The sequence below is a fragment of the Calidris pugnax genome, unplaced genomic scaffold (assembly GCF_001431845.1).
Source record: "Calidris pugnax isolate Ruff unplaced genomic scaffold, ASM143184v1 scaffold52, whole genome shotgun sequence".
NCBI classification, from domain to species: Eukaryota; Metazoa; Chordata; class Aves; order Charadriiformes; family Scolopacidae; genus Calidris; species Calidris pugnax.
The window spans coordinates 2,196,217-2,211,359 of NW_015090811.1; the positions used below are offsets into that span (position 1 = coordinate 2,196,217).

Here is a 15,143-nt window from a genome sequence, read left to right on the forward strand (position 1 = left end):
CCCAACGCTCAGGGAAGTTTAAAAATTAGTTATAAAAGATCACTTGGAAGGCGCAGGAGAAGATGAGATGATCTCTCTTGGTCTCAGTTTCTAATGAAAAACACTGAACACAGGAAAAATAAAGCTTTGACAGATGAATGCCCAACTACATCTAGTCTGAGCTTGAGTAAGGTTCCTTTTGTGAAATAAGGGTGTAAAACCAAGCATTGGCTTCCTTTTTCCCCAGACACACAGCAGCAGGCAGCTGTGCCTGTGGGTACCCGTGGAGGCTTAGACATGGGCATAGCTCCTGCCACCTCATTGTGACACCAAGGGTTTGCTTCTCCATGGTTTGGTCTCTGGGGCACGTTCATGGACAGGACCTTATGGAGCAAGTGACGATGGGCTGGCAGAAGGTTTGGGGCATCCATCCTGTCATCCAACACGTCTGGCTGCAAAGCATTCAGGGAGAAATTTTATCTGCCAAGAAGCGCCGCGTCAAAGGCAAGGTGTTTGGTGGAAGGATGTCAGCGCAGATTAACCACTCCTGACTAAAGTCCTCTTCTGCCAACAGCCGGGGGACCCTTCTCGCACGCGTGACTGCCCGTCCTTCTGCTGCATATTCATGGCCATCCCTCTGTCTCCTGACTTTCTCAGAGGGATCCCGAGAGCTCTGATTTTTCTTCTTCTGCTGGAAGGAAGCTCCAACCCAGAAGCTTGGCACTCTGCTTAATGTGGACCCTCTGGGTCTTCCTTACCCCCCCGGAGGGCTTCACGGGCCCCACCACTATCAAGCCAACAACACCTACATTGAATAATAATTCATTTAGTGGGAAGAATGGGAATGAACTGATTAAGATGCAAATAATTCCCTAAAGCCTTCCCTCAACTCCTCTGCCAATTCAAAGGGGCAGGAGTCAGACCCCGCTGCCAGAGAGCCCCCAGAAGCCCCCCTGCAGTGCTAGTGCTGCAAAGCACCAGGTAGAGAGCCCATGTAGATGCTCCATGCTCTCACCCTGCATGGTAACAGCTGTTTTGTGTGTGTAGGAGCCGTGCTGCCCTTCTCCCTCATCTACAGATACTCAAAAGCACAAGTGTCCCATGACCTCTAATGGAGACACAATAGCATTGCCTGCTGACTTTTTCATTTTAGTGTTTTAGTCCATCAAAACGTTGCTTCCTGCCTGGTGACTGAGCCAAAGATAAAAACCAAAGACAAAGATTCAGGATTATTATAGTCCTGGCTCTACCAGTTGGCACTGGGCAGAGTCACCAAGTCCTGTGACTTATTCATGGCTTGATGCAGGGCAAGACCTGGCTTAAGAGCAGGCAGAGCTTTAACACGCCAACCCCGTGGGGAGGACCAAGGTGTAGATGAGGTCAAATGAGTCCACTCTGGCCAAAACCCCACTTTGCTCATCAGCAGGAACACGTCCATCAGCTCAGAGTTCACTGCATGTACAGTGTCAATAATTCAGTTTTTCCCATTCAGTATCTCCAGTTTGGACCAGGAAAAAGACCCCTCTGGGCAAATTATCCCTTGCAACCGTGATGCTGTTCCCATCCCACCCACCAAACACCGACGCGCTTTGGCCATGTCCCATATCACAGCTACTGCTCCCCCAGACCCGGACACCCTGTGGTTTCATGGTTTGCCCCCCTCAAAAGAAAGAGCTTCTTACATAAGCCGTGGGATGTCACTGACGGGCACGGTCCCATCGTGCGTCTCGTTCTCCCCATCCTCCTCCTCCTCCTCACTGCTTTCTGACTCCTCGCTGGAGGAGGAGTAGTCCGTCACCTTCTTCAGGGGGCGATTGGTTTCTTCGATGCGCAGCTCCCTCAACTCTTTGGCTAGGGCCGTCAGATCCTACAGGGGATGGGGGCAAGAAGACAAGGAAGGGATGGCTATTATATTTTAAAGCGAGGAGGGTGTCACACACATCTCTTCAAAAGCCAATGCTAACGGCACGAGCAACGAGAAATAGCTTTACAGAGTCGTTACAAACATGAGACGAACGTAAGACAATGTTTGTAGCATGTAGCATTTATTAAACAAAACAAAACTGATTTACGCTCACTGAAAAAATTAATAGCCAACCTCTTCTTTGTCTGTTTGGAACGTGTATGTGCATATATATACACACACTTATATGTATATACACGACAAAATTATATTTGTTGGAAAAGGTGAAGTTCAGTCACCATCATAGTAAACTGGAAAACAACATCATTTCAAAGATTGGCTCGGAGAATTTCTCCTGCAGGGTTTTCTCTTCTTTCAAACTTCTCAAAGAGACCCCGTAATGGTATTTATTCTGTAATAAATGCATTGGGGAAGGAAGCAATGACCAGCATCTCCCATGGAGTGGTGCAATCCCCACGTCAAGAGCTGCTTCCGTGGTGAGTCTCCGCTGTGGGGCGGCTGCCGAGAGGCGGTGAGGAGCACGAGGAGAAGCGCCCAGCTCAGCCAGACTTTGGAGTCACAGCTCTGAGTCAGCCACACGATCAAAAAGAAAAAAATAATAATAATAAAAAAAAAAATTCCCTCAGCGGGACCCATTAAGCACTTTATGTGAAATGTGGCAGCCTACAAGCTAAGGGCAAAGAAAAAAAAAGCCTCGAAACAAGAAAAAAAAAGACAGGAGCAGTCCCAAAGCCTAGTAATAATTTTTCAGTTTACCATGACTTTGATGAGGTCTCAGACCCGACAGTCATATAAAATAGACACTGCTATTTCAAAACAAGGAACATGGCAGGCACCGTGTAGAAAAGAGACTTTTTGTTATCTTACATGCTTTTATAGCAATGCAGGGGGAAGCAGTAGGGCAGAAAAGCATGAGAGCTCGAATTAGAATGGGTTAGAGAACTCTGTTGCACAAGACATGCACATGACGAACAAAGCATCGCAATTGTCAGTCTTACCATTTCTCCCTATATTAGTGACCGAGGTAGGCATCAGTGCATTCGGTCAGAGATAAAGGATTAGGGAGAAAGAAACTCATTGAAAAAGACTAAATTCCACAATTGTCTTACGGCCATACTCTCATTTACTGCATTTCCAGTTTACCGTTCCAGCAGGGCGACTACGGCAATATTAATTACGGTTGCAAAGGGAGCTCTTACAAATCTATCCCGTCGACAGGTGAAGGAAACGATGGAAAAACTTCTATGGCTGAGATGCAAACCCAGTTGTTTTCATTTTTTTATTTTATTTTTTTTAAACCACGAAGCAGGAGTATTTTGCAAGCAATTTGTACTTTGGTGACTGCTGACCCACACCTCCCGGCGGGCTCCCACCGGTGGCCAGCCCCACATTCTGCTCCCAGGTCTGCCCTGGCAGGCCTCTGACACAGTGGAGAGACTCCCATGAGCATCAGAGAGCTTTCCATCAGACCTGTAAGTATTAGTATACCAAAAAAACCCCTTTTCTTTTTTTTTTTTTAAAGAAAAAAAAGGATCCATCCCTGCTTCACAGCAGGCACCTGTGATGGGTATTTTATATCCCTCTCCAAACGCTCTCTGTACCTTTAAGGACAGGCTCTTTATCATGTTTTAAAAGAGAATGTGGTAATTCAAGAGTTTATTTTCAATGCCAACATGTTTGGGATTGAAATACAGTCAAATCTGCAGTCATGACATCTAATTATTTTAATTAGCGCTGTAGCAGCTTCTATGATACGATTGTTTCTTTCCCTACAGAAGAATCACTGAAAATTGGAACAGCTTAACGATGCTTTCCACTTCGAGTGAAAAAATGCTCTTTTTTGACCACTTGCCTTTGAGTTGGATTAGAGCCTTCTCAACTTTAAAAAGGACTTTGAGACTGTTGTCTAAAAACTGCAGCTGAACTTCCTGCAGCGCAGGACTAGCACCAAAACCCTTCTCCATCACAGCGATAGACTGTGAAAATTAACTTCTTTTTCACACCTTCCACTTCTACCGTGCTTCCAGGCACCCTGCCTATCAGCTTGCTTTGGTCCTCGCTAGAAGATACCCAAGTATTTTAAAAATCAACTTAATTAGTTTTTAATAACTAATTTGGAAGTTATAACAGCAATAATACTCCCAGACAACACCATCAGATAACTCCTATTTCCTAGTTAAAGCTTTGCCTCGGGATGGTTAATTCTTTGATGTTATCATTTTCTCTGAGTAATGAGCACTTTGTAGGATTAAACGGCTTCTCTGAGTTGCTCTTGGACCAAAAACGATCTGACAACTAGAAAGAAAGTGCTCTGTGGTTCCACACGTGCTTGAAATGTTATTACTGAGGGTGACATAAGTTACCAGTATCAGTGCTCTTTAATTGCTTTTAATTACAAAGACTTCTTTAGATTTAATATTTGCTGGAATCAAGTCAGATTGGTTTCCCAAAACTGAACTTAAATTTAGCACGCGCACCGCCTCTGTTTAGACACTGATTTATGTGCTTTTTACTTAACAAAGCGCCCCATTAAACAAAACACATTGCTCACGTTCTATCCAAGAGAACAAATTAACTAACCAGCACGTCTTCCTTCTCTCCTATCTTCTATTTTCAGAGGAATGTGGCTGCTGGAGAGGCTGTTGATACTGGTGCTTTCCATTGCAGCCCCGCACTTACCAGCACGGACAGTGTGTGCACAGCAATGTGTGTGAGGGCAGTTAAATGCCAGATCAGGAATGTTTGGTCTCTTCCCATGAACATTTAAATATTTCCCATCACCAGACGCGCACACATTTAAAATATCACATGGTGATGATTAATATTATCATAGGGTGATTATTACTGTTAATTACACCCACAAAGGTGTAATTCAGGACTGTGATTTTTTTTTTCTAAGAGGCTGGGTGAGGATTAGCATTGCCCACCAACATCTCAGAGAGCTCCACTGACTCTGGCTCTACAGCTGACGGGCTGGTCCATGAGAACAAATTACCCACTGGTGGACAGCAAAATGACAATGAGCAAGCAGTGTGCTCTTGTGGCCAAGAGGGCCAATGGAATCCTGGGCTGCGTAGGGAAGAGTGTGGCCAGCAGGTCAAGGGAAGTCATTCTCCCCCTCTACTCTGCACTGGTGAGGCCACAACTGGAATACTGCATCCAGTTCTGGGCTCCCCAGTTCAAGAGGGACAAGGAACTACTGGAAAGAGTCCAGCGAAGGGCAACAAAGATGATTCAAGGACTGGAGCATCTCCCTTATGAAGAAAGATTGAGAGAGCTGCGACTCTTTAGTCTGGAGAAAAGAAGGCTGAGGGGAGACCTTATTAATGCCGACAAAGTATCTCAAGGGTGGGTTGAAGGAGGAGGGAGCCAGACTCTTTTCAGTGGTTCCCAGTGAGAGGACGAGGGGCAACGGGCACAAGTTGGAACATAAGAGGTTCCACAACAATATGAGAAAAAACTTCTTCACAGTGAGGGTGCCAGAGCCCTGGAACAGGCTGCCCAGGGAGGGTGTGGAGTCCCCTTCTCTGGAGATTTTCAAGACCCGCCTGGATGCAGTCCTGAGTAACATGCTCTGACAAGCTCTGGGCAATCCTGCTCTAGCAGGGGAGTTGGACTAGATGATCTCTATGGTCCCTTCCAACTCTAAAAATTCAGTGAAATTCAGTGAAATTCCACTGCTCTGTTCTCCTTTATCTGCCGAGCGCTTTCACTCAAATTAGGCTCAAAAATACATTTCAAACGGCGCTCGACGGCCCCGCTGGAATCAGCGGGGGGGACCTGGGGGCTGTGGCTGAGAGCAGAATGTGGGCGAGCGGCGCAGGTTGCCCAGACCACCTCCATCAGCACCAGAAACCTCCGCTCTGGCTCAATTCTCTTTTCCAATCCCCCCGACGACGGCAGTACCCTCCGCTCCGCGCGTGAAGGCCGGCACAGGGAGGGGGGTGCCGCTTGCCAATGGCCTCCATGCAAGTGGTGTGGCCAGCAAATGGTTTTGGGCAGCCCAGGGCAGCATCTCCCCTCCCCACGCTGCAACGCCATGGGGGATTGCATCCCAAGATTGCATCGTTTTTCAACGCCAGCACCAAGATAAAAAAAAAAACCAACAACCAACCCGCTTCGACATTAAGCGCTAACTAGTCAACCTCGCATAGGCATGACCCACTGAGAAAAGATATCACTAACCTCATCTATAGCTTTCTTATAGCTCTGTGGGTAAAGGAAGAATAATCATCATCAGAGGAAACAGATCGGGACAGGAAAAAGCCAGAGGAAGGGCAAGCAGGTTAGAAATAAAATTAGAATTGTTAGCTCAAACGCTGTGGAGTGTAGAGAAAAGAAACAACATCAACAAAACATTATTACACATTAAAAAAAAAAAAAAAGAGAGGCAGTGGAAATTCATTTTGTGATTAGGCTGACCCCGCGGTTTTTAAAACACAAAAGTCAACAGCATTAAACCAGGAGGAAACAACTTCGGATGAGATTTTGCTCAGAATACTCGAAAGGGAGGGGAGGAGTGTTGGGAGACCGCCACCGGGCCTGGTGTTGAGCTGGTCATGTTTGTCACCCAGCCTCCCCCGAGCAGAGCATCCCTCCGCCGGGCTGCTGCTGCGGGGGGACACGACATGCAGCACGGAACACAACCATGTGCCAGGGGCAACCACCGGGCCCAAGCTAGCAAAGCCCTGAAGCATCTGCTTCCCGTGGAAGCACAGGCTTGAGTGCTTTCCCCTAGGCTTGGGCTCCTGCTAGGAAACTCATGCACTCTCTTAAAGCCTTCAGATCTCCGGCGGGCTCTGGCCGTACCGCTGCTTTCCAGGCTCTCTGCTGGAGGAGCAACGGTACCGGCCTCTTTTTTGGGGGTCCCCACGGTTGCTCTATGGCACCCGAGGGGAACAGGCCCGAGCAGGCCGCCGGCAACATTCCCGCGGGAAGCAGTGTGAGACTCACAGCGGGTCGGCTGGGCCGCGTCACGTCCCTGTTGTCCTCCTGCTTTACCTTGGCGGGCTCGTGGGAGAGCACAGGGGACCCTTCGGGCTTGGCGTTCCCTGGGCGAGAGGCAAAGGGAGAGAGCAGGGGTTAAAAGGCTGCCGAAAGCCGCCACTGCACCCCATCACCCCAAAAACGTGGGCACGGGTGGGTTTCGTCCTCCTCCTGCTTGTGGCAGCCCTTTCCCCAGCTATTTTGCCCACCAAGCGCAGGAAGACAGTGGTGAAAGCAGACAAGGACATCCCAAGCTCCAAGGACTGGATGCCCCATAAATAGGTTTTTGTCCAACTAATAACATTTCACTCCCTTTGTTTCCGTTGCCTCAAAAAATCCTCCTGCTCCTCTCCACTTGGTGCATCCCTCCGTAGAGTGACAGAAGCCAAAATCCAGCCCAGCCTCCACAGACAGCCCTCTCACAGTGTTAAAGGGCTACAAAGATGATGAGGGGCCTGGAGCACCTCCATTACGAGGAGAGGCTGAGGGACTTGGGTCTTTTCAGTCTGGAGAAGAGAAGACTTAGGAGGGATCTAATCAATCCTTACAAATACTTAAATGGAGGATACCAGAAGGATGGGTTCAGTCTTTTTTCAGTGGTGCCCAGTGACAGGACAAGAGGTAACGGGCACAAACTTGAATATAAGAAATTCCACCTAAACATGAGAAGGAACTTCTTCACTTTGAGGGTGGCAGAGCCTTGGAAGAGGCTGCCCAGGGAGGTGGTGGAGTCTCCTTCTCTGGAGACATTCAAAACCCGCCTGGACACGTTCCTGTGCAACCTGCTCTGGGTGGACCTGCTTTGGCAGAGGAGTTGGACTGGATGATCTCCAGAGGTCCCTTCCAACCCCATATCATTCTGTTACTGCCCTTTTTTTCTACTAAAGGAAGAAATTCACTCTGCAAAAAAGCAGAGCAGGCGATAAATTAAAAAGCTCTGCAGTGTCTGACATTGCTAGGACGTTATTTGTCACAGGCTTCCTCATCAGTAAAAACAAAACCAAACCAGAAAGGACAACTGGCGACGAGGTCCTTTTATTGACTGCCTTAGAGAAGTGATGGTTCCAACAACAGACACGCCGTCTTAGGGCCAAGTCATAAAAAATTCAAAGCATGGAGGCAGCATTTGTTTTAATGCGCTTCAGCCCCGGGGATTTATGCCATGGGGCTGTGCCAGAAATGCAGATGTAGGAGCTGTATGTGCTTCAGCATCACCGCTGTGATTAAACAGGGGAAGGGAGTATCTTTAAGAGTGGCTCTAAGATGAGAGGAGACAATTCAGGTAGGAACATAAACCCAGTGTAAACACAGCCTCCCGGTGAAAGCATTTTAGAGAAAGCTTATTATGGGCTAATTCACTCCTCTGCTCCCATCTCAGGCTTTGCACAAAGATGAAGCTCAAAAAAAACCCCAAAAACCACCAATCAAAAAACCCAGAAAAAAAGAGATGCCCACCCAAAGTACCATCACAGAAGAAGTGAGCTTGGCTCAATAAAGGTAAGAAGCTGGTATTCTTCTTTTTTTTAACCCTACAGTGTAACCCCCATCTCGTTTTCTGTAAGTTACTTGGCACTGGGATGCTGTGATGGGGTGTGGGAGCAGCGCATGCTGCCGTGGACATCCCACATCAGCATCCAGGCAAAAGGGAGGTCAGTGTAACTCTGTGAGGAGGCCAGCTGGTCACAGAAGTACATCAGAAATATGAATTCTTTGATTTTAAATCTTTTTAAAAAAACATACAGAATCATAAAACGTTTTGGGTTGGAAGGGACCTTAAAGACCATCAAATTGCAACCCCCTGTCACGGGCAGGGACACATCCCACCAGACCAGGTTGCTCAAAGCCCCATCCAGCCTGGCCTTGAACCCCTCCAGGGATGGGGCAGCCACAGCTTCTCTGGGCAACCTGTTCCAGCGTCTCACCACCCTCACAGTCAAGAACATCCTCAAAGTAAAGACTACATGAGATTGCAGACCCCTTTCCCTTCTTGCTTATCAAACAAGCCTCAGAAAGCATGGCCGGTGCTGAGGGACATTTTGAAGAACCTCACCTCTGACTCTGTTGCGCTCACTGGAGCCAGCCTGGGAGCCAGGCTGGGATCCTCCCTGGGAGCTGGGCTGGGAGCTGGGAGTGCTGGAGCTGGAGGAGCTGCCACTGCTGGTCCTCTGCAGCGGGCTCTCCACGATGGGCTCCGTCCTCCTCAGGTCCGGGTTGCTGTGGGAGCACAAAACAGAGGGGCACCATCAGCCTGTGTCGCACACATCTCCAGGCCTTCAGATCCACCCCACCCCAACAGGGACAGCTGGAAGGTGAGGAGACACCTCCTCTGCTGGAGAAAACAGGGCTGAGGTCTTCTCTGTCTTCTCTTCTGAAGCTATTAAACCTCCAAGCCCCACTGAGGGACCACCTAGAATTAGGCACTCAACCTATGGAGGTGGACGACAACCACAACGAAAAATTGCCTAGAGAAGCTTTCTTCTCTTATTTTGCCAAATTCGGCAAAAATTAAAAGGATTCTTTGCTCAGAGCCCCCCTTCAGCCTGTAGATGTCCAATACTGGAGTTATCTGAACTAACCACCAATATCCATCATAAAAGCAGGAATTTGCAAACTGCTGTTAGAGAGAGGAAGAAATGATGATGATGGACTATTAGAAATGATGATGATGGACTATGATTCTAAGTATTTCAGTGAAGAAAGGATCTCAAGTTTGCCCATCATAAAAGCAGGAATTTGCAAACTGCTGTTAGAGAGAGGAAGAAATGATGATGATGGACTATTAGAAATGATGATGATGGACTATGATTCTATGATTCTAAATATTTCAGTGAAGAAAGGATCTCAAGTTTGCAACCAGGCTGCAGACCTCTCCCACAGCTTATTCCCCCCACTTCCCAGTTTTCATGGCTTCACTGCAAACTTGCCGCTTTTTCCCACTACCCAGTTTTCATGGCTTCACTGCAAACTTGCATCAGGCATCCGCTTTTCTTCCTTGATTTCTCTCACCCTCGTGAACATACATAAATCTAGAATAAAAGGCATCCTTGATGCACAAAGAGTGACTAATATCTCTCTGGGTATCAAGATGCCTTTAGGAAATTAATTCTTATTTGGCACCGAAATGACATCAGAAGACACGTTCACGCAGAGTTATGCAATTTGGTTTTCCACCATATTTCTGTTGAGCAATCTTATCATTCAAGGTCCTGTCAAGAAGGTAGAGAAAGCTTCTCCCATGGAGCCCAATTAGGACTTTTGTGTATATGTAAAAATGATGGGGTAATAGAGCCACATATGGCAGGTTTTAACTGCAACCAAGTGCGAGGTGTGGACACGGTGTGACCATAATGGTGCAAGAGCCCAGTACCGTCACGGGGTTGTTGGCAGAATGGTTTGGACACTGCCTATGGTGGATATTACATAAAATCCCTGCCTAGTACTGTCTTGCCTTGACACAGGCGGGTATTAAAATGATGAGAGCAAGATGGTAACCTGTGCACGAGGAAATATCCCCCTCATTTGTTACCACAGGGTGACAAATAAAAGAAAGCGTATTTTAATAATATTTACATTTACGCATGGGAGGAATCAGGTGCCAACAGGAGAGGTGGTTAAAAAGGAAAACTGGAGAAATGCTACATTATTGTGAGAGAAATGAAATGTGAAACTATTTCACTGAATATTTGGTTTAATGGACATGGCAGCATCCTAATAATTTCCAGTTTTCATTAGACTGAAGGCCTCCAGCTCTTGCTGTACAGCTGACGTGTCCTTAGCTGAATTGATTCATGAAATCTATTTGAATAAAATAATACTAATCTATTTACCTGTACCGACCAGGACTGGGATTGAAAGGCTGAAGGAAACACTGGGCGACCTTCAACTCGAATCCCACAGACTCCCATTATCCTTTTTACTTTCAATACCACCACTTAGGAGGAGCATGCAGCCCAATACCCCTCTGCATCTCAAAACTGTCCTTCAAGCAAGAGCTAATTAAATGGACAACTTTTTCAAGACTTCAAAATGCTTCAGCCTTGAGCAATAAAGAGGAACTGAGCATACTATGAATGAGTTTTGTCTAATTTAAATTAGAAAAAAAAAAAAAACGAGGAACCGAGCATGCTATGAATGGGTTTTGTCTAATTTAAATAAATAAATGAGGAAAAAAAAAAAAACAAGAAGAAAAAAGATTCCTCCATCTCCTGCAACCCCTGCCCCAGCTACCCCACGTGAGTTTGCTGGTGCATGGCTGGGGCACTGGGCTGGAAAGGAAGGTGTGTGCTGAAAACTGGTGGCAGCACATGGCTATGAACATCCCAGTTAATCTTTTGACCTCACCCTGAAAAGCCAAGGCAAGGAAGAAGCCAGCAAAGCCCTCCCACCACGCAAGGCTACGTGGAACGGGTATTTTTTACCCTGAGATCTGCCTGTCTGAGGTCTGGATCTGCCCACGATGCTTGGCAAGCCAGAGACAAGCTCTTGCATGACTAAGCCAGGCTTTTTCCATCCGGCTCTGAGCAGAGCCTGTCATCTCCCCTGCTCATTTTAAACACGCTCGGGGACAGCTCTGACAGGGCAGAGATGAGGACACCATCCTTCGAGACACGCCGGAGAGCTGGACATGGCCAAGCTAACGGCCCTAGTCCTAGGAAGCCAAAAAGGAACGGAATCCCTGATCTACATCTAAGGAAGATCCCACCAAACTGCATCAGTGTCTGTCCCCCAGCACATTCCTCACTCATTATCTGTGAAAAGCTCCATAGGAAAGGTATGGTATGGATCACTGAGATCTCCTCACTGGCTTGTATGGATCCCCTTAGAAGCAAGAGGTGATGCTGGGAGAACCACAACCTAATTCCACTAAAGGGAAAGCCCAAATTCCTGTTTGACCCCACAGCAGCAGACGCAGCATCCACCTCCAAACCCTGCAATGCCCAGGGAGCAAATCCTCCAGGGATCCAAGCCCTCACGGCCGTTGCTGCTGGTACAAAACGCTGATGAATGCAAAACCCAGTTCATCCCAGCGACTGGAGGAGCAATGCAAAGCTCCTGTTTTGCAACCTGTCAGCCAGAGCAGGGCTAAACCCCAGCCCAAGCTGGGGCTCCCCAGCAGGGTGATGCCCAGAGGAGTTTGTAGCACACTGGGATCGCTCCCGTCCGTCCCCCTCCCCGTGTCCCTACCTTGCCCGAATGGGCTGGGAGCCCAGCCGGGGCCCCAGGGCACTGCCGTTGCCCGGGGAGTTCTTCCTCGCCAGAGCAGGGGATATGGAAGTGGTTCGTTGAGGCACCTGGAAAAGAAGGGAGACATCTGCCATCACCCAGCCTGTCCCACCACCTGGGGCTGAGAGATCACCACCGCCTCAAGACTGGGTTTACAATCATTTTCCCACTACGCAATCTTTATAGCAGTTATAAAACACAAAGCTCTCGGCTTTTAGAAGGAATCACCCGAGTGTGAGAACAGAAATGAGCTGCAAAGGTGGGGTCAGGGATGCTCCCAAAAGTAGGGTCAGGTTTCCCCGCTACGCAATCTTTATAGCAGTTATGAAACACAAAGATCTCGGCTTTTAGAAGGAATCACCTGAGTGTGAGAACAGAAATGAGCTGCAAAGGTGGGGTCAGGGATGCTCCCAAAAGTAGGGTCAGGGATGCTCCCAAGAGTAGGGTCAGGGATGCTCCCAAAGGTGGGGTCAGGGATGCTCCCAGGAGTAAGGTCAGGGATGCTCCCAGGAGTAGGGTCAGGGATGCTCCCAGGAGGGGTCAGGGATGCTCCCAAAGGTAGGGTCAGGGATGCTCCAAAGGTAGGGTCAGGGATGCTCCCAAGAGTAGGGTCAGGGATGCTCTCGGCTGAGGAGCCCCGAGCATCACAGGGAGCAGCCCTGCTACCACTCAGGGATGCTCTCGGCTGAGGAGCTCCGAGCATCACAGGGAGCAGCCCTGCTACCATCAAAAAGGGCATTTATGTTTCCAAAAATGAATGTACGTACACACACACATAAATATATACATATAATTTAAACCTAACAAAAGCCCAGAAAAATAGTTTTAAAGGTAAAATTCAGACTGAAGTGCATTTCAGCAGCCACGGTGGAGTTTTTTGCATCTCTGGATCAGATATAACACACGCTGGCAGAGAGAAGGTACTGACTGGTGGACAAACAAGAGGGCTGACAGTGGGAAGGATCCAAACCGATCCACCTAATGCTCCTAATTAAACTCTATGACCTTTGTGGAGCTTTGGAAGCTGCTGCCAAAACCTCCCTGCCGGCAGGATGGCTCACCACCAATGCCACCAGCAGAAACCCAAAGGCAACCACAGCCCAGGGGTGCTACAGGGGGGTATCCTGGAGCCCTGCCTCATCCCGTGGGAGCACGGGCATCGCCGGTGGTCGCATCCCCCAGCAGCACAGGCTGAGGTGGAGAGCCACAACGATACTCACCATGCCATACCTTGCACCAGGTAACAGAGAGGCCAAGGGCTCGGCGGAATTAGGCATTATTTTTTTTTTTTTTGTGAGAATAAACACACAATTATGTTAGACAAGATAAAAAGATGTAGAGAGCGAGCGAGCTTTATATTCTGCGGCACCACCAGCTACAGCTTGTCTCATTAAAAGGCAATCTCCCCTCCAGGGAGGGTACTCCACAGACGGGGCTTGGGGAGTTTTTTTACCTTCCTCTGAAGCATCCAGCCATAAGCACTGGCAGAAACAAGACCCTGGACCACAGAGATGGCCGGCCCTGCCTCCTGGGGCAGTCCTTTCCTTCCCGCTTCCAAAAACATCAAACCCATTTTGGGCAGTAAAACGTGAAGTTGGATTCCTCACAGGTATTACTGCCGACACAGTGGCCTTATACGTGATGTGGTGGGGACCCCTTCCAGAGCCCACGTTCCCTCAGCCAAGAGGGAAAATAATCCATTAGTGCCAGAAAACACCTTTTATCCAAGGAGCGGGTGCTGCGGTCCCACCACGTGGTGCATTACCGCAGCTGAGAGATGCCCTTCTCAAAGGGCTGCAAGGCAAAAGTCAACCTTAAATTGCCAGGGGTTTTTCAAAATTAGGTTAAAACCAGGCAGGCACCCTCCTGCGCTACAGAGGAGCAAAGCAGGAACAATTCCAGGAGCTGTTGGCTTGCTTTTCCTCTTAAGTAAGCAGCAATGCCTCTTATCACTCAGAGGTAACAGAAATAGGAATATTATTAACATATACGACACGCCACCGTAGATCCCTTGCACAGGGAAGTTTACCTCATAACTGGGATTTTGCTCTTAAAAAGGCCAGTCACTTACTTTGTTAACACACAGAAAAACTGCCTCTCAATCAGGGACAAATACTGCCTCACTGTCACTAATCAATTTGTAATCATTTTTTCTCTGCAAAAAATCCTCCCGGGCTGAGCGCTGATTCACCGTAAGAGGAACTTCAATGGCCAAGTTATAATTCTTCCAAAATGAAGGTGTATAAACAACGCCACCGAAATACTGGTCCAGAAGAGTCTTAATTAAAGAGGTACCGCCAGGCGCTGCCAAAATGTCAATGAAGGTATAAAGCTACTGGAGCCCTTACAAGTCTTCCATCAAATATTGATTGCAACTGGAGGCAGCCTAAAAAGGACCCGTCTTATTGAGTATGACAAATTTTATGTTCCTATAATTCCATTTAAACAGAAGGTTGTTGGTTTTTTTTTAATCCTAGGGAAAGGAGAAATTAATTTGCTTTGGCCTCTCTCCGGGCTCGAGAACTTTCTTTGCCGGAGGGCGATGCTGTTTTGCAGCGCTGTGTGTGCCCCCAAAAACAACTCCCAGCATCTCGTGCAAAACACAGCCCCTGGAGAGGTGGGTACCCACCACGGAGCCACGGGGATGGGCTCCTGCCCCCTCTCTGCTTTGCTGGAGGTTGGTTGGGGGGTGGAACTCAGCTCTTGGAGGTGCTGAAAGCGAGGAGCGATAGTGTTACCTTTGGTGGAATGTCTTCCTCCTGCCGTAACCAAGAACTTCGGTCAAACTTTTCAATGCGAGGGGGCAGAGGAGGGTTTTCTGAGGTGGGGTCCGAGTTCTGCCTTGGCATCTCAGTGCGGTGAGAGGTCACCGTCAGAGCCTCCTGAAACCCAGCCAGTCCCTTTGCAGGCTGTTCATGCAGTGACTGAGACCCAGACAAGGAGCTTCCTTGGGATTTCACAGTGACCAGATGTGGAATCTAAGCACCAAGTCAAAACAGAACTATCAGTACAAAATGAAAAAAAAAAAAAA

General features: G+C 48.1%; 1 protein-coding gene across 8 annotated transcripts in view; it reads right to left on the bottom strand.

Annotated features, from left to right (window-relative positions):
- The window catches only part of TNIK (TRAF2 and NCK interacting kinase), a 156,736-nt gene that overhangs the window by 18,572 nt on the left and 123,021 nt on the right, over window positions 1-15,143 (bottom strand). For 3 of the 8 annotated variants that reach the window (XM_014938823.1, XM_014938820.1, XM_014938815.1), the window contains 7 exons: window positions 14,851-15,090; window positions 12,074-12,180; window positions 8,940-9,103; window positions 6,857-6,954; window positions 6,089-6,112; window positions 2,902-2,910; window positions 1,662-1,846 (listed from right to left, as the gene is read on the bottom strand). In XM_014938823.1, coding sequence (XP_014794309.1) covers window positions 1,662-1,846; window positions 2,902-2,910; window positions 6,089-6,112; window positions 6,857-6,954; window positions 8,940-9,103; window positions 12,074-12,180; window positions 14,851-15,090 — 827 coding nt within the window. Of the gene's footprint in view, window positions 1-1,661; window positions 1,847-2,901; window positions 2,911-5,472; window positions 5,476-6,088; window positions 6,113-6,856; window positions 6,955-8,939; window positions 9,104-12,073; window positions 12,181-14,850; window positions 15,091-15,143 lie in introns of all 8 variants that reach the window. The other 5 variants (XM_014938822.1, XM_014938818.1, XM_014938816.1 and 2 more) reach the window with 4 other exon arrangements.